At 44.2% G+C, this 24,415-nt stretch overlaps 1 protein-coding gene across 3 annotated transcripts in view; it reads right to left on the bottom strand.

The window, feature by feature from the left end:
• The window catches only part of LOC147465476 (uncharacterized), a 33,859-nt gene extending 10,443 nt beyond the window's left edge, over nucleotides 1–23,416 (bottom strand). For 2 of the 3 annotated variants that reach the window (XM_086511722.1, XM_086511717.1), the window contains exons 1-5: nucleotides 23,092–23,416; nucleotides 22,693–22,803; nucleotides 6,637–6,705; nucleotides 5,924–6,012; nucleotides 5,660–5,761 (exon numbers count right to left, since the gene is read on the bottom strand). In XM_086511722.1, the coding sequence (XP_086367848.1) occupies nucleotides 5,660–5,761; nucleotides 5,924–6,012; nucleotides 6,637–6,705; nucleotides 22,693–22,803; nucleotides 23,092–23,341 (621 nt within the window). In that variant the 5' untranslated portion in view covers nucleotides 23,342–23,416. The remainder of the gene's footprint in view (nucleotides 1–5,659; nucleotides 5,762–5,923; nucleotides 6,013–6,636; nucleotides 6,706–22,692; nucleotides 22,804–23,091) is intronic. The other variant, XM_086511727.1, reaches the window with a different exon arrangement.
• Between the last annotated feature and the right edge of the window lie 999 nt (nucleotides 23,417–24,415).

The raw sequence follows: 24,415 nt of genomic DNA, 5'->3' as shown, positions 1-24,415 counted from the left end.
AGACTGCATGTTCTCCGTCAAGTGTACAGGTGTTTCCATTGACTGTACAGTATGAATCACCTGTGCTTGAGCCTTAACAGGCTTTTGAATATGATCCAGTGACCCAACTTGCTGAGATGGAACAAGAGGTTGCAGAAAGGCTAAAAACCTCGGATTCTGCATTACTTGTGTGAACATAGCCACAGCAGTAGCCAACTGGGTCCTAAATATATCATCATCTGTCTGTGGTGGTCTTGAAGACTCACCCACTTCATGTGTCTGTTGACCCTGTGAAGAGGAAACCTCTTCAATCACATCATCTGGTCTGTCAGCCATAATTGTAATTCCTTGTGTCTGGTCTATGATCCCCTGTGTCTTCAAGCCCAAACTGACCAAGGCTCACTTCTATGGGAAAAAGTGATTTAATCCCGTCGATGGAACCATGAAACCAGCCTGTTCAATCCAAAAAGGGCGGTAGACTTTACTTTAAACCTTGATTTAGCTTTCACCCATTTAATTTGTCGTCCACTTTACCTGTACTTTCAAGACACAACAAAGGGGAGAGGGATACAGGTTGCTAGATCGCACCTGTATGAGTAGACCGACACCAGATTGGCCCCTAACTTAGGCGCCCCTTTCGGTATTTCTTTATTGTTCAAAAGAGGGAATAAACGTTGTGGATCCCTACAAGCTGCCCCGCACACACTTGGCTGAATTTCAACTGTTCCAGCCCGATTTCGGCAGTATAACTGTACTACGACCCTTCACAGTCAATATTCCCACGCATTGACTAACTTTCCCGACGCATACGGGCACTTTGCAAAACCTGGCGAGAATCTGCAGCACGCTGAATTCTCTGTTTTCAGCCCCGAAAATGCGCCAGATCACCTGTACAGCGGTCCCCTTGCGTCCCCGAACCTCCTGGGGGTATTAGGGTCCGTTTAGGGCCAAAACCCTAAACCTGCAAAAATACAAAGCAGGCTGTAATTTAATGTTTCGGGCTCCGTTTCGCGTGCCGGTCGCGTCCGTAGCAAGTCCTCGAGCTCCCGCACCTGTAGGGCTACTTGCCCTTTGAATCGGACGAGGTTTCGGGCGTGAAACCTCTCCGAATCACCTGTACCTGCGGGGGATTAGCCGCTAGCTAATCTAGTACCTGTGCAAGAGGCTCTTGCCTCGGCAATCGCGCATGAACCCACACAACTGTACATTGGTCAAATGAAAATCCCACTAGAGGGGCATAACATACTGCCATAGAGGAGAGAGAGGGCAGTGCGTAGCGTGCAGGGCATCACTCCTGGCACCGCACTGTGCATAAGAGGGAAAGCAAGCACTCCATAGCTCTTAACCTGTGACAAAATCTGAAAATGAGGCTCTCCCTCCTTCAAATTCAGCGCCACTTCTTGTTGCATGAGGAAAGTGCACCAGAAGGTGCCACTTGGCACATTTACAAGCATTTTCACGTTTCGGGGTTGCCGCCTAAAAATCTCCCAACCGGTTGCCCAGTTGACTTCACGGCAGAGTAAGTAAATGTTCCCCTTGTCATTCCGGAGCTAATGACGTTAACACATTTTCAGGTCCCAAAATAGAAGTTCCCTAAATTTTAGGAGATGCTGCCATTGTATCTTTCTAGGTCATCCGACCCCCTTTGTACACTGCAGCCACACCCAAAACTAAAATGTAGCCTCTGTAGCAAAGGATTCCACTTTGGCTAGTCAATGACCCTACTTGGCTAACCATAGTCCTTGTCCAACCTTAGTGCTCTCTTGCCCTCAGGCCTGGACTCCCTCTGGACAGTTCCACACTAGCTATGCAATGCAGGGCAGTTAGATTTCCCGAGGGGTGTTTCCAAAAAGTGAAAGTAAATAGATAATAAGAAAGAAATCAACAAAAAGGATAGATAGTAGTCACACGCTGGTGACATCGTCCTCCTCTATCCACTTGGCATCAAGGCCCGGATAGTTCCTGAACTTAACCAAATATCAGTGGACCAGCTTACCTTTCACTTTCCTTTCCTTGTGTGCTAGGACTTGTTCTCAAATAAGAATCTCTTCTGTCTCTTACACTTCTGGTAGCTCGTTTGGCTCCCTATCCGCTCTCACTTCACCTATGAAAGGTCTCAATAGACTCACATGGAATGCATTGTGAATCTTCTAAGTATTTGGAAACTTAGTCGAAAGGATACATCGTTTATCTTTTGTTGTATCTCGAAGGGCCATATTATCGCATAGTAAGCCTCTCTTTATTCGTAGGCATGCTTTCTCAAACCGGAGTAGCACCCAATTGTTCTCCTTCGACTGCTAGTCACATCCATGCTTGTCTGTTGTTGTAAAGGCCCAAAGTATCACATACTAAGCCTCTCTTTAACCTTCTTCTTTCGTAGGCATGCTTTCTTAAACCAGAGTACCACCCAATCATCTCCTTCAACTACTAGAAACGTCCATGCTTGTCTATTGTTGTAAGGTGCAATGGAAGTGATTTTTGGTGATAACTCAGGATGAGTACCCAGTGCGTACTCAAGGTTCCTTTTACTTCATGAGAGAGATGTGCAAAAGACTAGAGAGAGAAGAAATAAAATGAAATGTTATACTAAACGTCTTCAAAAAGCCAAAATGACCCATGAGCCCAAATTGATACAATCTTGGTGGATCTAATACAATGTCTGGGTCCAAAATAAAATGAAGTAAAATAAAAATTAAAATGATCATCATCATCAATGTCCAAGGATGCCCGGCATCGGGCGTTGTGCGAGAATGTATTGCATCAGTCACAGAAGAGCTTCGTTAATGTCCGCCTCTCTAAATAGTCGTACTGGACATCTCCCATGTCGTGTTAGAATAGTCTTGATCCTCTGATGGAGCCCCCATCCATGTCGTGGTGGCCCTCATAGACGTGGGCATCTAGCTCTCCCAAGCTCAATGGCTCTGTCAATTGATATACCTCTGGTATAGGTGGACTCTGAGGTCTGCTGTGAAGTTTGCTCATCTGACTGCCGAGTCTTTGCTCTAAAGAAGTCAATGATCTCCCTCTGTGAATCTGATCTCCTCAAGAGACTCACCCTATTTCTGAGCAGCTCTAGCAAAAACAACCCAAAGCATCTCTAATCCTCATATCTCATGACTCTTGCCAGTGGTCCAAAGCCCTCTCTGAATAGATAGTGAAAGGGCCCTCGTATCTCATAGTATACTCGACAATGACATATGTGATATAACTTTGTCCTTGGCTCTATATGACACAACTGACAAATCCTGGCCTCTGCTGGTACTATCCTAAATCTGCCAGTCTCAATCTCCAACCGATGCGATGAGGTGCGCATTTGACCAATAGCACATCATATCCCATGGGATAAATGAGTGTCCATATAGGCACGTCTGATCACATATCCATCCTCTGAGCTAGAGAAGATGCTCTCTATAGAAAGCCATGTTCGTGTCAAGCTCTCGCATCGGCTCTATCCATGTCCTCCTCGTGTCTAGCTGAATCAAATCATGTCTGATGAGGTGGTAATCTCGGTTCGTGTGAGGGACAAGGAGGGTGCATCCATTGAGTACTAGAAAGGGGGTAGTCCGTCCATACTAAAACCATGTAGCTGAAACCATGATGTCATTTGAGCATACCAACAAGATGTGTCTCCCTGTGAGGCCAGTTGTCGAGAAGGCTCCAAGGCTAGGCGAGCATATCTATCTTGGGGGAGATCCCAGATATTGTTAATAAAAGAGACGGATTTGGTAAGTGCCTCTATGAACAAGGGGGGAGCAGCAAGCTCTGCACGAATAATCGCGTGCCGTACAGAGGCCTTGGCCCTAATTATCCGGGAAATCATAGAGACCAGGGGCTTCTCCATACATCTCCATCCATCAGTGCTGCCAGCTCCGCTATGATGGTCTACTGATAGTCCCCATATCTGCACCCCATAAAGCATAGCTGAGGCAACCGAAGTGTCGAAAAGCCAAAGCTTTGTTCGAGGTTCCTGAAAGTAAATCTGCGAGCACACCCTCTCCATGCTCCCCAAAGCTCCACATGCTCTTGTCAGTCTAGTCTCTGTTGCTCTCTTGAAGGAGAATTTGGTCCATTGAAGACCACTCCCAGGTGAGTGTATGCATTTGTATATTCAACCGTTTGTTGACCATATGTGAAGGCCGGTGCAGATTGCCTGATCCATTGTGCTGTGATGTTGAACACCATAACTTTGGTCTTGCCCAGGTTCATCGACAAGCCGCTATCATTAGCAAAAGTGTGCAATACATCCAAGTGTCATTGCATCCCCTCTGGCGAATCTGAGATGAACACAATATCATCTGCATACAGTAGTAATGGGATCCAGGTCCTTGCTAGCTGTGCTCCTCCGTCGCCTCCCCTCTCAGTGTAATCTAGAACCTCATCGACATAGGGAAGAGTGGGCAACCCTCTTTCACTCCAATAGTGGAGTGAATATTGCTCAGACAACCCCTCAAGGGTACGAATCTACCCCACGATTGTCTCATATAAACCAATGATTCCCCAAATCAGCTCTGTGGGTGATCCCATCTCCTGTAGTCTCTACATCAGTCGAGCTCTGGGAACCGTATCAAATGCTTTGCGAAAATCCACAAAGGTACAGTAAATCCTCCTACCTTGTGATCTGCTTTCCTCAATAACAACTCTGAGTGTCAACATATAATCATGATGCCAAAAGCTTGCCCCAAAAAGACTACCCACAAATCGCAATGTTGTCCGTACATAAGCCATGTCAACAAGCTATCCAAATTTTGCACTTTTCTGCACAGCGAGCCACGTCAACACTTCTTACGTTTTCTTTTACTTGGGTTTAGGCCCCTCGGCTGGGATGGTTCAAGTTGGTCAAGGTTAGGGTTATTTAAGCAACTGATGCCAAAAGCTTGCACCAGAAAGGCTGCCCACAAATCACAATGTTGTCCGTACCTATGCCACGTCAGCAAGCTGTCTGCGTTTTGAGCTTTTTTGCCCAGCCAGCCACATCAACACTTTTTACGTTTTCTTTTACTAGGGTTTAGGTCCCGCAACCATGAAGGTTTGGGTTGGTCATGGTTAGGGTTATTTAAAACCCTAATTCCCCTTTAAATGTCTGGCCATATCACCAGCTTGTGACAACTTGTACGAGCTATTCTGTACCATGAACTAGTGTGTTTTGTTAAGGCCTCGTTCGATGGTTTTTGGGTCAATGTTGGGGTCTTCGTTGACAGAATGACCAGTTTTGAACATGGTGGCTGCATTTTTGGCCTTTTTCACATGTTTGGACTCTAGCCTTTTTAACCCTTTATCCCAATAAGCTCTTTTCCCTCTTGTTTATTCTCTAGAGACTAGACTCTGAGCAATAGTACGTGACCGTAGGTGTCAACCCTGATAGGCGTGTCACTTGGTAATATGAAAGGATCAAGCCCTCTTTTCTTGCAGGGGGAAAAAAAAGAGACAGCACATCTTAAGAAATAGAAAGAGATAAGTCTTGCTATTTTTGTGTCCGCAGTACATGGGCTCTAAAAAGCACTGCATAGTCACTACTACTCTCGTGAAATGTAGTCCCAGCAAACATATGCAATCATTTAGAAGCAACAACATGCGCAGATTGGAAAGAAGAAAGTGCTTCCATAGTGCCAACAACAAAAGCAAGCATATGCACTCATACAGGAGCAACAACATAAGCAGATCTTAAAGGAGAGAGTACTACCTTGATGTGTACTGTAGGATGGATAAACAAAAGTCTTCGCAAATTTTTTCTGTATGATGAAGGCAGCTTCTTATAGACTCGGAGGCACCACCATGCTGGTATCTGTTGCCAATCAGATAGCACATGTGAGAGCTGTGTTCAAAACTAACTTCGAAGCAGCCACTCAGTAACTGAGCAAAACACACTGTTGCTTAATGGCATAAGAAAAGACTCATTTGGATGTTGGAAATATCCTTGTGAGGACAAGGAAGAAAACTAACTTGCCATCCTAGATTCTACGCTTTTGTCAACGTTAGGGGACATAACAAAGATAAGATCATAATCCCCTGCTGCTGCTATAGGGTCCAACTTTTCTGTCAAACAAGAAAACAGCATGCTCACTTTATGTATTGAGCTTCAAACATACTTTCCATTATAACACCACTATACCTATGCCGCTATAAGTGCAAAATGCCTCTGAAATTTGTGAAATTCCCAAAATACCCCTCATATTTTTCCAAAAATTCCTAAAATGTCCTTTTTCCCAAAATTCCCAAAATACCCCTTGTTAATCTCACAAACATTGAGATTAACATCTCCGAAGACAGTCTTTCTTACATTTCTTCAAAGGAAGATTGGTTATCCCTCAATATAAGATGATAGAACTAGAATTTTAGATAGTGTTGCGGGCTCTTTAGATAAAATGGTTCTCTACTTGTAGGCGCAAACGCCTCTCGTTCTGAGCTCATTGGTGAATTTTTTCACTAGACCTATTGTCAAAATGAATAGACTGTTCAAAAATTGGAGCAATCCATCCAAACTTGGCACAATGGTATTTTGGGAATTTCCACAAATTTCAGAGGTATTTGGTGTGGCAAAACATGTGCGCTTGTAAATACTAACACTATAAATGGATATTTCCATGCATGGAACACCCAAGATTGAGTGATGCAAAAATAGTAAGACTCTCTTCAATGAGGAATAGCAAGAGCTTGTACTTAGGATGTACTGCAAAGCTTGAGAGCGGAGGCATGAGCACTTTGGAATCTTGGTTGCATCTACCACCACTGCAATAGGAGTCAAACCAATGTAGCTCACTATTTCACAACCACTTCAAGTATACTATTGAATATTATTTCAATACGACAAAAAATTATATTATTGATTGCACTGACCATCATAAGAAACATTAAATCAATATAGTTTATTGTTATACGACCAGTTCGACTTTACCCTTGCAATTATCAGTTGATGGAAACAAAACTCCTCAGAACAAGCTCCCAAGAGGAAAGATGATTTGCTTGCTACTACCTATCCCCCCCTCCCCACCCAAAAGAAAACAGACACACTATCACAAAGTGACTACGTGGCAACCAACCGGCGCACGCGCGCGCACACACACACAGAAGGCTGTAAGGATCATGACATGGCATGACCGTCCTTAGAGATATTGGAGCCACCACCGGATAGAAGATGAAACTCTTATACCCCCTCTAAAAACCTGGATGGGGAACCAAATTAAGGGAGCTGGCATGAAGGGATAATGTCGCCTGTGGTAAAGGTTTGGTTAAGTATCAACAAGGTCATCTAACGTAGAAGAGTATGAAGTCAAATAGTGCCGCCAAAGGTCTTCTCACAAAGAGACTGATATTAAATGCTTGGTCCAGGCATGAAACACCAAGTTTCTTGCAATGGCTATACAACTATGATTCTCCGATAAATCGTGGTTGTCTGCTGCTGCAGACAAAAAACCAATCTCTAAAAGCAACCTCCGTAACCACTCTGCCCACATGTAGCATTGCAAACAGCCCAATACTCCACCTTTGTGGAAGATGAGGCCATTGCAGGCTGCTTCTTACTGCTCAATCAAATCTCACCACAAGAAAAGGTGCAACATGTAGTTGGAATGTCGTCCATCTAGATCTCCACCCCAATCGAAATCGATACATTCTTGACATGAAATCCTTAAGTCTATACATCCAGCGGCATACCATATGTCCAATAATTGTGACTGCTTCCAGTACGACAAGATCTGAATAGCCTGCTCCATATATGCGACTTGGTGGGCTTCCGCATGAATGAACTGAGAAGGCTCACCCGGAAAATGATTGCAAAATGGAATGCGACAATCACATGTTTGAGCACTTGTTTATCCAGGATGATCTTCGCCCTAAACTTCCTCCCGAGAGACCTGAGGATCATGTCATCAACCTCGTGGACGGAGCACAACCTGTAAGTAAGTTTCCAAATCGTTTGAACAATGCTACGAAGAGAGTTAGAGCGCCAACTAAGTGAGTTGTTGGATAGAGTTTTTTATACGTCCCAATGTAAGTCCTTTTGTTGCTCCTATTCTTTTTGTTTGTAAGAAAGATGGCTCATCGCGGTTGTGTGTGAATTACAAGGCCCTCAACAAGATGACAGTCAAGAACAAGTTTCCTATGCCTCCCATCGAGTACATTTTGGAGCGTCTCAATGGGGCGATTATGTTTTCAAAAATCAATTTGAAGAGTGGCCACCACCAGGTAAGAATTGCAAAACAAGACATCTACAAGACCGCCTTTAGGACCGAACGCGGGCACTACGAGTTCATTGTTATGCCGTTTGGTCTACGGGTGCACCGGGTACGTTTAATCGTATGATGACGCATATCTTCATTGACTTGGTCAGTAAGTGCGTGTTCATTTTTCTTGAGAACAGTCTCATTTTCTCTTCTTGGGAGCAACATGCTATTGATGTGGAGAAAGTTTTGGCCCGTTTGGATGCTAACAGTCTTTACATTGCAGCAAAGAAGTCTAATTTTTTTCTGACTACTGTGTGCTATTTGGGCTACATCATCTCTCCCGAGGGAATTCTACTTGTGTCACAAACTGCTGACATGTCAAAGCCCTAAAGAATGGAGCCAACTTACAGATGCCGGCCGAGGGGCCTAAACCCTAAGAAGAACCAAGTAACAGAAGAAGAAGTCCTACCAACTTATGGGGACTCCGTCCGATGGGGCCCCAAGTGACATAAAGGATTAAAATAAAGCAAGACCCACACACACATAGAAAAAGGCTGGCTGAGCATCTGATGACGTGGCAGCTGTACGGAAATTCCGAAAATTGCATTGACATGATGACGTGGCAGACTATATGGCTTTTTCGAGTTTTGCGCTGACTGTTGTACAGAATTCCGTGATTTACGCTAGCAACTTTTTGGCATTGCTTTTGGACCAGAAGCTTTTGAATTTGAAGGCTTTTCATGTAAAACTACTTTTGAGGCCTACGGCCTTTAAATATGAGGCTAGGACTCATTCTCTGGCATGCTTCCTGGAGAAGGTGCAGAGTCTGGAGTACCGGCTTGTACTGTGTTGATGCAATATAAAGAAATACCGAAAGGGGCGCCAAGGTTTGGGGCCAATACTCTCTGGGGTGGAATTCCGCCACTCCGTGTCGCGTGTCATCTCTCTCTTTTTCAATTCACTTGTTATTGAAGTACTAAAAGTCTGTTCAGTCTATTCTTCTGTTGACGTATCAAAGCCCTAAAGAATGGAGCCAACTTACAGATGCCAGTCGAGGGGCCTAAACCCTAAGAAGAACAAGTCCTACCAACTTATGGGGACCTCGTCCAATGGGGCCCCAAGTGACATAAAGGATTAAAATAAAGCAGGACCCACACACACACACACAAAAAAAGGCTGGCGGAGCAACTGATGACGCCGCAGCTGTACGAAAATTGCGTTGACATGATGACGTGGCAGACTATACAGATTTCCGCGTTTTGCGCTCACTGCTGTACGGAATTCTGTGATTTACGCAGGCATCTTTTTGGCATTGCTTTTGAACTAGAAGCTTTTGAGTTTGAAGGCTTTTCATGTAAAACTGCTTTTGGGGCCTAGGGCCTTTAAATATGAAGCTAGGGCTCATTCTCTGGCATGCTTCCTGGAGAAGGTGCAGAGTCTGGAGTACCAGCTTAAACTGTGTTGATGCAATATAAAGAAATACCGAAAGGGACGCCAAGGTTCGGGGCCAATACTCTCTTGGGTGGAATTCCACCACTCCGTGTTACGTGTCTTCTCTCTCTTTCAGTTCATTGTTATTGAAGTGCTAAAAGCCTGTTCTGTCTATTCTTTTCTACTGGCACGTGGTGCCCGTCTTGTGACAACTTGATCCCGCAAAGATAAGTGAGGTAAGAGAGTGACATATGCTTGAGACAGCATATGATGTTTGCTCTTTTTTGAGTTTGTGTCAAGCATACAGTTCTCATATCAAGCACTTTGCACATATTATCGCACCATTGTCTGATTTGTTAAAGGGTGTCAAGACACCGTCAGTGCGGACATGACTGATGTCGCTAAGAGTGCTTTTGAAGCGCTCAAAGTAGCAATCACCAGGGCGCCTTGCCTCTTGGGATGAATCTTTTGAGGTGTGGATTGACGCTAGTAACATTGCCCTTGGTGCAATGTTACAACAAAACAACCATCCAGTGGCATTTCTTTCTCGTAAACTAAACAGTACTGAGAAAAATTACTTTGTCTATGATAAAGAACTTCTCTCTGTCATTCATGCATTAAAGCATTGGAAGCATTTCATTTATGGGCGTGAGTTTGTCATTCCAACAGATCACCAAGCACTTGAATGGCTTCAATCTATGCCTAGTGCACATTGGAATGATAGGCAAGCACGATGGTCTCAAGTTTTTCAACATTTTGGTGTAATGATTGAGTATGTCCCGTTTTGATGATCTCAAAGACAGTTACATGGGTTCTGAATTTGAAAAGCAATGGTTACAGCATTAAATGCATAAGGTCCGTGCAATTATATCATTCAAGATGGTTGGCTTTTCTTTCGGAACCGTTTGCGTGTGCTATCTTCTCACAAAGCACTAGTTTTGCATGATGCACATGATGTGTTGACGGGTGGTCATAGGAATATTAATGCTACATTAGAGAAAGTACGGTTTTTCCATTGACCAAAGATGCGTAAGGATGCGTACATTTATGTTACTGAGTGTGTTGTGTGTCAAAAGATTAAAGTCCCTCATGGTAAGCAACAAGGACTACCCATATCGCTGCATATCCCTGACGGACCATTTGAGGACATGAGTATGGATTTTGTAACTAATTTTCCTCCTTCCACATTTGTATGGAACACGCAATGTCTAACCATCGTTGATAGGTTTAGCAAATTTTGCATGTTAATCCCTTGCAGCCAATGTTACTACACAAGATGTTGCACGGTTGTTCATCAAGCATTGATATCCATTGTATGGTCTACCCAAGTCTATTGTGTTGGATCGTGATACTAAGTTCCCTTTCCATTTTTGGCGTGCGTTGTTTGAAAATTTTGGCACTAAGTACTTTTTGTCTTCATTTCATCCACAATCTAATGGACAAGCTGAAATTTACAACCAATTGGCATTTGATGTTCTCAAATCATATGTGCATGATAAGCAATCTAAGTGGGAGTAATATTTGCCATTAGTTCAAGCAGTCCTCAATGATCCGTTTTCTAGTGCGATTAGTCGTACCCCTTATGAGACGGCATTTGGCCGACCTTTCAATCTTTGTTGACTAGGTCCATTCCAAAGTTAATGATACTAATCATGTTAGTCAAACCTATGCGGAGGTACTCGAGAGTGTTAAGCTTTGGCTTAGCAAGGCTCAAGAGTCCTATCCTAGGCATGCTAATAAGCATCGACAAGATGTCTCATTCACGGAGGGTGACTGGGAGTTTTTAAGGATCATGAAACAACGTCTCAAGCAAGTTGGTAAGAGGTGTCCTAAACTCTCTTTTTGTATGTATGGTCCGTTTTTGATCGTCAAAAAGGTAAATGATGTTTTCATGCAATTACGTTTGCCACCTTCATACACAATACATCATGTTTTCCATGTTTCTTTGCTTCAATTGTTTCAGGGTGAACCTCCACGGAGTGTCCCAAACGAGGAGCAACCGGAGATAGTGGATGAAGCCAAAGTTATGGAGCCAAAATAGATCCCTTTGCACCGATTTAAGCACGGAACAAAGAAGCAAGCAAGACAATATTTCCTGAAGTTCAAGGACCGAGGGACACATAAAGCCGCATGGGTGGGTGAGGAGTTCTTCACCGATTACCCCGATTTGCTAGCCTCATACAAGGCCATGCAGATCGGTACCCGTACCTCACCTTAAGCAGGAGGGGATGTCACGTGCACATGGCTTTGTGTGCCATGTAGACATGCTTCATCAACTTCCAGAGCCACTTTTCCCCTTCTTAGATAGGGATATCTAGAATCCTAAGAGGATTAGTACCGGCAATTTTGTGAGCCTATTCGCAAGACTTGCATGGCCAGACGAGTCACATTAGATTAGGTTTTCCAGTTTTGAAACCCTCTAGCATAAATGGTTTGTACACGCGTTTTGACAGATGTATGGTGGGCATCTAGCATGATGTGCATGTAGTTCTAGGTTAGAGGAATCCAACAAGCCATTCCCCGCATCGATTGGATTCCCAGGTGGGCGGATGTGCGACAGTTTCACCTAGATCTGGACCTTGGACCAATTTTTAAATAAATCATTTATGATTTATTTGTTGGGTAACTTGGTGGACACTTGCCCTACCTGATGCCTAATAACTTCTTAACCAACAATATTCACCTGTAAAGGGAACCAAGGAGCTAGCATTCTCATCAGATTGTGCAAGCGCCAGGAAAAGGGTCAGCATTTTCTGCCATCAGCCCTCAGCCCCTAGCGTTTTCAGTTTTCAGCCCTTGGCATCTTGGGAAGGCAGCAGATCAGCCAGCGTTTTCTGCTTTCAGCCCTTGCGCCAGGAGAACCCAACAAATCAGGCAAGCATTTTTAGCTTTCAGCCCGTCGGGTGTCGCTCTTCTCTTCTCTCTCTTCCTCTCTCCCTCCAGCCCCCCTCTTCAGGGGAAAGTAAAAGGAATCATGTCACAAACAGATGACGTGGCATGACCACCCGGGCAGGACCGTACGGAAAGACAGTACGGATGCTGATGTGGCTGAGGCTATACGGAATCTCGGACTTTGTGCTTGTCACAAAACGGGAGCGTACACGAGCACTTGAAAATCTGAAAATTAAATAACTTTGCAAATGTGAGAGAAAGGAGAAGATCGACACAGTACTGGGGTATTCTTTATTAAGGGAGAGTCGTATACAAGCACAAGAACCCGAGGAAACCCCTCCGTTCTGTAATCTTAGACCCGAGGGTCGTTCTTTCCCGCAAAGGACTTAGGCACGAGGCCGTACTTTCCTGTAAGGGACTTAGGCGCGAAGCCGTACTTCCCGTGAGGGACTTCCCGTAAAAGGGAGATTCCTGCAAAACAAGCCACACAAAGCAACAACTCGCAATGCGTATCGATAAATTATACATGTCGCTTCTTGCTCAGAAAAGCGATGTCCGTACTCCGTCGTCACCCGAACACTCGTAAATTCCCGTCACCAAACTTTGCTCCAAGACCTCAGCGCTGGCACTTCCTGCTACTCCTTGCGATCTCCCCAAACTGTAACGCTTGCTGCCTTTTTATAGGCTCTTGCACCTGGCGGAAATAGGGCAAAAAAGCAGAAGCTCTGGCGCTTCTAGAGAGAGGAGAGAGAGAGATCGTTGTTTTCAGCCCATCCGTACAGCTTGCGTAGGTTTTTTTTACGTAAGGATTTGAGGCTGCTTTATTTTATTAATAAAAGGGACCGCTCACTTAAAAGTGGCCGGCCACTTTTAAAATAAAGTGTGAACCTGTTTAAACTTTTAAAAACCACTCCGTGAGTTAAAAACTAATGCTACACAAGCACATTCCAAGCGTCCCCGGGTGCAGAACACGGCACAGATGCAATGCAGACATAGCTTCCTCGCGGGAAAGCATCTGCCCTCCCGCCAGGGTTCCTGCTTTTCGTAAAAAGCTTCTTTGAACCCATCTTTATTCTTGTGCTTGCGTTCTTACGCGTATTTTCTTACTCAGTTCGGATTTCCTCCTCAGCCTACGGAATGTCCCCTTTTTTGATGCACCCGTCACCCATCATGTGACGCATCAGGGGCACTCGTAACCCGGCCCTTTCCACTGAACTTACGGAAACTCCTTCGCGATGTTTTACCGTCACCCATCAAATGACACATCAGAGTTGTCCGTTCTTGATGGCATTTCCTGTAGCTACAATCTTTTAACAGTTCTTAGTATACACAATAAAATATCCTAGAAAAAGAAATTAATCATTAAAAATAAGAAAATAGTCCAATTAGCAACAGTGCTAACGTGGCAAACTGTACGGAATCCCGGAATTTGCACTGACTGATGCTATGGTAGACTGTACGGATTTCCGCAAATTACGTTGACTTCTTTTAGCAGTTTTGGGACCAATTGCTTTTGGGACAATTTGCTTTTAAGTTTTAACTGCTTTTTGGGCTCTGCTTTTCAGATATCCCTTGTAAGAATAAATAGACCCTTGGGGCCTCACTCTGCACGGCATCTGGACGTAGAGTCTGAGAGGAGAGGTCCCACAGATGTTGTACTTTGCTCAAGCATTAATATAAAAAGAAATACCGACAGGGGCGCCAGATTTTGGTGCCAATACCTTTGGGCACGGAACTACGCCGAGCCGTGTCGACTCAAATTGAACTGTGATTCAAGTGTTAAGTATTTTCAAGTGATTCTCTCGTGTGTCATGTCAAATTCCCGATTTGGGGTGTCCAAGTGTAAGGTGCAGCGGAAATGAGTGCTGAACTTTGCTCAAGATGAGTGCTCCAAACTGTGCTCAAGGGTTCCTTTTACTTACGAAAGGAAGAGCCTTCCGTTCCTTTAGTGAGAGAGTGCAATGGACACAAACAAAGTGAATGGACACTGTGAATGGAAGTGCATGAGACTGAGAGATAGAGAGAGAAGAGAATACGACACCAAAATGTTGTCAACCCTCCTCCGAAGGCCCCACTCTCGATGGCGAGAGTGGTCTACTATTGATTGCACAATCTGGTACAATGACTAATGCAAATCTAATGGGACTATGTCGAGGCCGACGGTGCTAATGATGATGACAAGACTATGGCTGAAAACTAAATGCTGGAACTGGTTCTTATCGGACTGTTCTTTCTTGCTTGGAATCACTGGATCTGCTACGGGAAAGGACGGTACATCGAGGCTAATGGGCTGAATACTGAAAACGCTGGCTGATTGCAGATGATGCAAAACACTAGAGCTTTCTGAGGTTCTTCTTCTCGATTGGAACGATGCGGCAGAGATCTGCAGCAAAAGGACCAAATCGCCTTCTTCTTAGGGCTGAATCTGCAAGCTTCAGAGCATCAATGGCTGATGCAAAATGCTGATATGATGCTGCTGAAAAAACATTGTCAAGCTGCAGTAAAAACGTTGTCAAACTGCAGGGAAATCGTTGATCTTGATGGTGCAGAAACGCTGAGCAGGTTGGCTGAAAACGATAGAGGCAGGGCTGCCAAACGCCAAGTGCATGGCTGAAAAACGCTGGTGTCCTCTTCCTGAAAACGCCAAGCTATAGGGGTTCTTGTCTTGCTTGAGAATCTGCCTGTTGAGCAATGCTCCTGTTGCCTCCTCTACCAGAAAGTGCTAACTCTGGTTTGCTTATATATTATCTTAGCAAAATTGCCCTACCTAGTTTCCAACAAAAGTCACTTAATAAATAAGTGAAAAATGTCAAAAATAGGGAAAATAGGTTTAATGCACTGCCCCTGATGGATTCTGATGGATTCTAATGGTAATGCTGATGATCATGCTGTGTGCAACCGGAGGATATGCATCTAATCTAAGTGTCTTGACATGCACGGTCTGCGAACAGACTCACCAAAGTGCCAGATCACTTCCTATTCTAGATTACTTCCTATTCTAGATTGACTTGATTGAATTGAACCCTGATCATGTTGTAGCTTGTCCATGGACACATAGGGTTGGATGTGTCACATGACACCAAGCTTGTGACAAATCATCATCTAAGCTAAAAGGAATCACTAACGCAAGGAAAGAAGTAGAAGGATTTGTGGAAGTGTAAATCTTCACCATTTCAATTCCGTTGCACCTGACACAACACAATCAAAAAGAACGTTATAGCCTAAGTCAGCAGCAACACTTAGTTCAGGTTTGCAAGCAATGGTGCCTTGTTCAACTTCAAGGTTCTACTCTTAAGGTCAACAATCTCAAAGCAAATCTCCCTCCAATGCTTCACTTGATCAAGGTAAAGGACATGATTTTCCTGAAGATCGGCGTTTAAAATATTGAGCAAGGCTCTTCTTCAAAAACTTCTTTGACATCAAAGAAGAATGGATTATATACAATTTGTGGTGATTATGTACAAGATGATATGAGTGTCCCAATAGACCAAATCCATTTAATTTGAGAAGAGATTCTAACGCAAAAATATCATCGAATTCTGAACAATCTGCTTCTACTAAGGACAAAGGAAAATCTGTGGTCAATACAATTCGTGTCTCGACGTATACGAGTATCCTTATGAAGCATGCTCAATGTGATTCTCTAGTTTTGGAGCCTCTCAAAGCAAGTTTTGAGCCTTCTTGGAACTCTCGATGGTCGCTCCATCAATGTTTTGGTGGACAACGGTTGCTCTAATAATTTCATCAAAACTCAAATTGTTCAACAGCTTGGCTTTGCCAACTCAAAAGACATCTCACTTATATAATATAGAGTTAGCAAATGGATCATTTTGAACTTGTGATGAGACAATTCGGCAAGGGGAACTGGTTGTTGTCAAGGCGAGGTCGGAGAGAGAAGAGGGCGCCTTTGGGTGTGTTTCAGAACGCCGGACGGCAAGGGGGGACGTCGCCAAAGCAATAGGCAACGTTCCGAAATGCTATCGCAAGGAAAGTGTCACCGTCGCATGAGTCTGCTGCAGAGGACATTTCAGTACTAACGCAAGGCGGTGCAGGTGCCGTTGAAGGTGCTACCAATCGTCAACGTTTTACAACGGTAAATAGCAGCACAAGCTCCACGAACACCAGGGGGGAGGGGGTTTCAAAATGCAGGGCTTGCGGCAAAGAAACTCCAAGATGCAACGTTTTACAACGCCATCTGCAGAGAGAGTAGTGGATAGTGCCGCCGCTTAAAGGGAAAGGGAAAGCTCACTTCACGGTTCTTCTCAGCGCCACAAATGCTCCACCAGGGCTCTGATACCATGTCAAAGTCGACGATGCGGAAGCGTAGAGACCAAGGAGAGAATGCACGAGAGAGAGAGAGAGAGAGAGAGAGAGAGAGAGAGAAATGAAACGAAATGATTATATTAAAACGTCTTCAAAAGGCCAAAATGACCTATGAGAACCAAACTGATACAATCTTAATGGATCTAATACAATGTATGGGTACAAAGTAAAAATGAAGCAAAGTGAAAAACTAAAAGCATCATCATCATCAATGCCCGAGGATACCCATCATCGGTCGTTGTTCGAGAAAGTATTGCATCGGCCGCTGGAGAGAGAGAGAGAGAGAGAGAGAGAGAGAGAGAGAGAGAGAAGAAGAAGAAGACAATTTTAACGTTGTAGGAATCTACCCCAAGAGAGCTACTGAACCAACCAACCTTGGCAATGGATTGATGATAATACAATGGGGGCTAGCTGCACTCATATAGCCACCTCAGTAAATTTCCCTACCTAGACTTTGACAAATAAGTGAACGAAATACCTAAAAGCCAAAATAAATAATAGGATCACATTGGGCAGTTTACTTGAGATGCCATAACTTTAATAATCCTACCACGTCATCAATTACACAAGGTCTTTATATGTGTGTGTGGATCCTGCTTTATTTTATTATAGATCTCATCGGACACGGTCCTATGAGTTGGTAACTCTTTAATTTATTTGCCCCACTTCGTGAGGATCTATTAGTTGGTGAGAACTTCTGCTTCTTCTACTACTTCTAGGGTTTAGGCCCCTCGGTCGGGATCGGCAAGTTGGGCTAGGATCTTCAGTGGCTTGACACGTCAACAGTTTGTGACAGCACCTCGATATCAATCTTCGAAACTCTCTAATGAACTATCAGTTGGTCCCTTGCTTCTTTGGATGTCACGTGACCCATCCAACCCTATGTGTCTGTGGACAAGCTACAGCATGATCAGGGTTCAGTCAGTAAAGTCAGTCTAGATTAGAAGTGATTTGGCACTTTTGTGAGTCTATTCGTAGACCGTGCATGCCCAGTCACTTAGTGTAGATGCATATCCTCTGGTTGCACACAGCATGATCATCAGAATTCCCATCAGAATCCATTAGAATCAGTTAGGGGATTTTTCCAATGCATTTAGCCTATTTTCCCTATTTTTGACATTTTTCACTTATTATTTTTAAGTGACTTTCCAACAAAAGTAGGTAGGGCAATTTTGCTAAGTTTGTACATAAGCAAACCCAAGTTAGCACTTTCTAGCAGAAGAGGCAGCAAGAGCTCCCCGCTCAACAAGCAACTTCTCAGCAGAACCCGCAGTACCTCAGCAACCCCTTGGCGTTTTTGGTTCCCCCATCCTCACCTACATTCAGCCTGGCGTTTTTGTAGCATCACCATCAGCATTCTCAGTTCCCTAGCGTTTGCAGATCCCCCATGATCGCCAACCTAACCTCAGCCATAGCGTTTTTGGATTTCAGCATCAGTCCCAGATTTGGCCTAGCGTTTTACTAACGCTACACATCAGCCTCAGCGTTTTTGGTTTTCAGCCTTAGCGACAACAGATGTGCAGCATTTTCAGCAGACATTAGAAGCAGACAATTCAGCCTTACTTGGTTGCAGATACACCCCATTATCAGCCCATAAAAACGCAGCCAAAACAGTCATTTTCAACCACTAAAACAGTCCCGAAATTCAGCAAGATAGAAGACCACAGATTTCAGCCCTAAAGTCGTCGTCGTCGTCACCGTCGTCGTCATCGGCATAGTCCCAAGTTGCATCAGTCCATTGCATCCACATTGTACCACTTTGTGCAATCAAAAGTAGACCACTCTTGCCGACGAGAGTGGGGCCTTCGGAGGAGGGTTTTACAACGTCTCCGGTGTCGTATCTCTCTTCTCTCTTTCTCTCAATCTCATACACTTGCACGCACAGTGTCCATTCACTTTGTTTGTGATCATAGCACTTCCCATTAAGAACGGAAGGCTCTCCCTTCCATAAGAACTAAAAGGAACCTTGAGCACAGTTCGGAGCACTCATCTTGAGCAAAGCACAAACAATCATTCCGCTGCACCTAACATCGGAACTCTCCGATGAATTATCAATTCATAGGAAACTCTCTAATGAACTATCGATTGAATCAACTGATGAATTATCAGTTAATTTCCTTAATTCTTCGAAACTCTCTAATGAAATATAAGTTGGTTCCTTGGTTCTTTCTTTTCATTCAAAGACGCTTGCCCCATTGAGATGGACACTGGCTTGTCCGTAGGAAAGGTCAATGAGCCCGCATGCATAGCAAAACCTTCCTCGGCATGCCCCATAAGTCTCTGAATGGAATCAACTGTTTCTGCAGTCAATATTATCAAATCTCTTTTGGCAGTCCACGACAAAACCGCTAAATCTAGTCCTTCAAAATGATCTTCCAAAACGAGGACATTGGCAGAAAGGTATCCCCAAACCTCTCGCAATAGTCATCCAAAGTGTCTTCCTTATTCATTCTTCGATGATGCCGAGCAGTGATGACATCTTCTTCATATTCTTCCCTTAACCATGGGAAGTGAAAATTCTCTTAAAACTTTACCCACTTCTGTCACAAACTACTGACGTGTCAAAGCCCTAGAGAAGAAAGTCAACTTGCAGATGTCGGCCGAGGGGCCTAAACCCTAAGAAGAACAAGTAGCAGAAGCAGAAGAAGTCCTACCAACTTATGGGGACCCCGTCCGATGGGGCCCCAGTGACCTAAAGGGATTAAAATAAAGCAAGACTCACACACACTCACACAAAGCTGATGACGTGGCAACTGTACGGAAGTTTTAAAAATTACGATGGCTAATGACGTGGCAGGCTGTACGGATTTCCGTAAATTACGCTGGCAGCTTTTGGCATTGCTTTTGGACTAGAAGCTTTTGGCTTTTTTTCATGTAAATTGGATTTAAGGGCCTAGGGCCTTTAAATATGGGGTTAGGGCTCATTCTCTGGCATGCTTCAGTACAAAGGTGCAGAGGTGGAGTACCGGCTTGTACTGTGTTGATGCAATGTAAAGAAATACCGAAAGGGGCGCCAAGGTTTGGGGCCAATACTCTCTGGGGTGGAATTCTGCCACGCCGTGTCGCGTGTCGTCTCTCTTTCAGTTCAATTGTTATTGAAGTGCTAAAAGTCTGTTTAGTCTGTCCTTTTCTATTGGCACGCGGTGCCCATCTTGTGACAGTGGTATGAGAGCATCACGTGTGTGCTTTTCTGAAAGCATACCGGTCCTACAAAAGAGGAGAGAGAGCTAATGGAATTTTATTTGAGGTATCTTCGCCCTCTAATTCGGACTTATTAGGCACTCCCACCCTTACTTCATCGCGCATCGGGTGCGCTCCCATCTTCACCGCTCATGTCTTACAGGGCATAAGCCATTAAGATCACTTGCAAGAGAAGGATCCAGATTGTTTCAAGTTTTTAGTGCATCAAGACATTCGTGGAGGATCAGTACGGTCTGGGTGTGATGGCTGGTTTTACTGCGCCGGAATATCAAGAGTTCCAATCTGGACGAAAGGAGAAGCCAACTCCTTGATCAAAAGAGCCAAAAGGAGAAGCTAAATCCTTAACAAAAAGAGCAAACTGATTGTTCCTCGGAATGACCCTCGGAAATTTTAAAGCTAACTTGAGTTGTTTTGCAGATATGTTGTAATCGCGGAGAGTAACGATTACTCTCTTTCAAGAAGGGGAGATGTCACAAACTGCTGACGTGTCAAAGCCCTGAACAAGGAAGTCAACTTGCAGATGTCGGCCAAGGGACCTAAACCCTAAGAAGAACTAGTAGCAGAAGAAAAAGAAGTCCTACCAACTTATGGGGACCCCGTCTGATGGGGCCCCGGTGACATAAAGGGATTAAAATAAAGCAGGACTCACATACACTCACGCAAAGTTGATGGCATGGCAGCTGTACGGAAGTTTTGAAAATTACGATGGCTGATGACGTGGCAGGCTGTACGGATTTCCGTAAATTACGCTGGCAGCTTTTGGCATTGCTTTTGACCCATAAGCTTTTGAGTTTTGAAGGCTTTTTTTCATGTAAATTGCTTTTAGGGGCCTAGGGCCTTTAAATATGGGGTTAGGGCTCATTCTCTGGCATGCTTCAGTACAAAGGTGCAGAGGTGGAGTACCGGCTTGTATTGTGTTGATGCAATATAAAGAAATACCGAAAGGGGCGCCAAGGTTTGGAGCCAATACTCTCTGGGGTGGAATTTTGCCACTCCGTGTCGCATGTCGTCTCTCTCTCTTTCAGTTCAGTTGTTATTGAAGTGCTAAAGGTCTGTTCAGTCTGTTCTTTTCTATTGGCACGTGGTGCCTGTCTTGTGACAACTTCTTAGTTGCTTCTCTATGCAACAACAGAGTAGACGACCATGTCTCTGCGTTTCCTTAAATATAAGATGCCACCCTTCCTTTCAGACAATTCAAATAGTGTGAAAAAGAGAGAGAAGACCAAGGAGTTCAAGGATGGGGTCAAGTAGTCAAGTTTGACACGTTTTTTAAGGCTATCAGGACACCCATCGAGCCCTTGATATATAGAGCAATTTGACATCGCCTTTTTGGGAGGTCGTTTCTCGAAACGCTCCAAGGTTAGAATAGGTAGATTCTATTGAGGATGCTTCGAGAGGATGTCACAAGTTCATCGAGAAGGAACTGCAAGTACTCGATAGAATCAAGAAATGTCATCTTCAACGCTTAAATTTCATCACTTTGTGACACTACGAGCAAGACACACCGATTTGTCACCAATGAAAATGAAACCACAATGTCACCAGAGTTTGTATGGCAGATTCTTCAAAGCATGTGTTGTTAAGAACCACGATCAAGGATCCAACTCAAGCCGCAAGAGTTGCTCCAACAAAGTCGTTGAAGGTATCATCTCCACATGGACAAAGGCTTGTGCCTGTACTACAACCGAAGAAGGAGAAGCCTCACCAACTCGCTTTGGACACTTCCACCAATAATGGCCTTTTTATCCACAATTGTTGCAGTGCCGCTCACCTATCAAAGCTTGTCTTTCAACATCCGTCTTCTTGTTGTTGTTGTTGCTGCTTCACCACCTTTCTCCTTATCTATAAGAGAAAGCGAGCATTCGACCAGCCTCAAGCCACATCAATGATCTACAAGATTGCTGGCACAGCCCGATTTAAGGAGAAGTTTGCAATGCCCTACCCCATTCATATTTCTAGCACCGATGCGCAAGATTATCGGATGTAGATTCTCAAAGCAGGAGATTACCAAACTTGCAAATTAAAGTTATCAATTAATTTCATGGATCATTGGATTGGAACAGGTACTTTGGATATGTCATCCATTGAATGGTTAGAGTATCATAAACAAAATATTCGTTATGAGTAATTTAGATGCATCCATAGAGTTATCAATTAATTTCATGGATCATTGGGATTGGCACAGATACTTCGGATATGTCATGCGTTGAATGATCAGAGTATCATAAACAAAATATACAGCATGAGTAATTTAGATGCGTCGTTAGATGGATGATTAGAGCATTGCAAAGGCAATATCCTTTCGACCATCAAAAACGAATCTTTATAATTGTTTTGACTAGAACATTGCAAAGGAGATTTAATATTAAGTCAGAATAGGCTATTCCTCATGCGTCAACAGGTGGTAAACTAGAGCACTAAAGACGGAATATTCTACGAACACTTAATCTAAAAGAAGAGTATATCTTGGATTGAGAAGAGATTGCACGCTACAACAAGCACATGCACATGAAGGTCCTCAAATCGTGGCAACCACGGTTTTGACAGTCTGACATAACATTCTTCTAATTCAATCCACAAAGTTATCAAGCGGCACTCCCATGCATCTCTCATTATAAACATAAAATTGAAGAATTTTCTTTCCTATTATTTGACTGTCCAGCCACTATTTATCAGCAAAATCGTTGAGAAAAGCAAGAGAGCATACCGATTGGCCTCCCTTGTGCATCTTGCCCACAAATACAAGCAAGGTCTTTCAATGATGCGGAGCGACTGTGAAGGGAATTGCTGCTGTTTTCAGCCGCAGTGCACTTCCAACCTGCACCAAACACATGGCAAAATCAATAGCTAAAAGCCATCCCTACACATACATTTCCGTATGCATGCAAAATCAATATCTAAATTCTATCCCTGTGCATATATTTCTGTATGCATGGAAGCTTCTTCTGTGACGTGACTATCCCACCCTCAAAAGACACAATGTGTGCAAACGTGCACCAAACATCTATGTGTACACATGTAGAACACAAAAAAAGGAAGAAACACCTCTCTCTCTCTCTCTCTCTCTCTCTCTCTCTCTCTCTCTCTCTCTCTCTCTCTCTTTTACCTTCTTCTAAGCCTTCAGAACAGAGATGAGAATGAAAGCAGGGCCCATCATCAGAGATGGGAATGGTTTCGAAATCAAGCTCGGAAGGGACAGAGCGAGCCAGTCGGAGAGTACCATCAGAGATGCTAACAACCTCCTCCTCTGAATGGTGGGCCTGCTTCGTGCTAGTGTGTTGCGCAGGTGTAGCGTCTCCTTTTCTTGCACTCGAGAACCTCTTCGCGATTTTGACGAAGAAACTGCTGCTCGTCATCGGCCTTGGGCTTCAGGGCTTGCCTGATGGGAGAAACGAAAACTGCCGCTGGCACTGTCTTTTATCCCGGGTGGAAATGACATCAGCAAGCTGAAGTCTCATTTTAAAATGTGAGTATGTGGTAAGTCCCAAAAGAAATTCATTTATTGGAAGATTCTATAGAATCTTCCTCCACATTCCCATGGTCCCCTCACCCTAATCCCCCCCATCCACCTTCCTCTACGCCCGTCTCCTCGATCCTTAGTACCGACCTCCACCAATCCCTAATTCCTTCCTTTCTCTCTCTCTGTCCATGGCCAACACAGACGCATCCCTTGGCCCTGCAAATCTGACGGGGAGAGAGAGAGAGAGAGAGAGAGAGAGAGAGAGGTCTCTGTAGGCCAAGCTAGCTCTTGACTTGCGCATGCGCGTGCATACACACACACACACACACACACACCCTGAGTGGCGATATCCCCGCCCACCTGCTCTATGCAGAGAGAGAAAAGAAAAGCTCGTTTGAGATAGCAGTTTGAGCCATGCAGACTCCAGAGGCCACAAATGTATTAGTGAAGGGATCGCTTTGACCCATGCAGACTCCAAGAGAATCTGTGTTGATTCTCTATCTCTTTTTATTTTCCAAAATCGTTGGTACATACTGGGAGGGATTCCGCACTATGTGACATTTGTAGTAGCAGGCGTTGCAACTCGTGTGACATGAAGCCCTTAGGGGCTATTCCCATGGTCCATATGACGGGTTGGCCACCCTTAACCGACTGGGATGCTCCATAGCACCACCAAGTGAGCACAATAAGCCTCCAAGCTCTATATCGTTAACTCTGGACTGAACTCAACGTGCATCACGTACCCATCCTCAACTTTATTTTGGTTGAACATGAGCACCCCGTGAAAAATTTCCTCCACCAGGGTACAAACGCCAAAGGAAGATGGTTTTAAAACTTTTTTAGGATTGGAGGCATTTGCATAGGTTTCATTTTCTCTTTTCTTGCCCTCTGCCTACGAATACAAAATCTGCACTCGTGCTGGATGGAGAACCCCTACCAAAAGGATCAAGACCCTCCTTGTACAACCATC

Source organism: Adiantum capillus-veneris, chromosome 1 (assembly GCF_014529385.1).
Source record: "Adiantum capillus-veneris isolate H3 chromosome 1, ASM1452938v2, whole genome shotgun sequence".
NCBI classification, from domain to species: domain Eukaryota; kingdom Viridiplantae; phylum Streptophyta; class Polypodiopsida; order Polypodiales; family Pteridaceae; genus Adiantum; species Adiantum capillus-veneris.
Note: the sequence above shows the minus strand (reverse complement) of the source record. Positions and strands in the feature narration are given on the sequence as shown.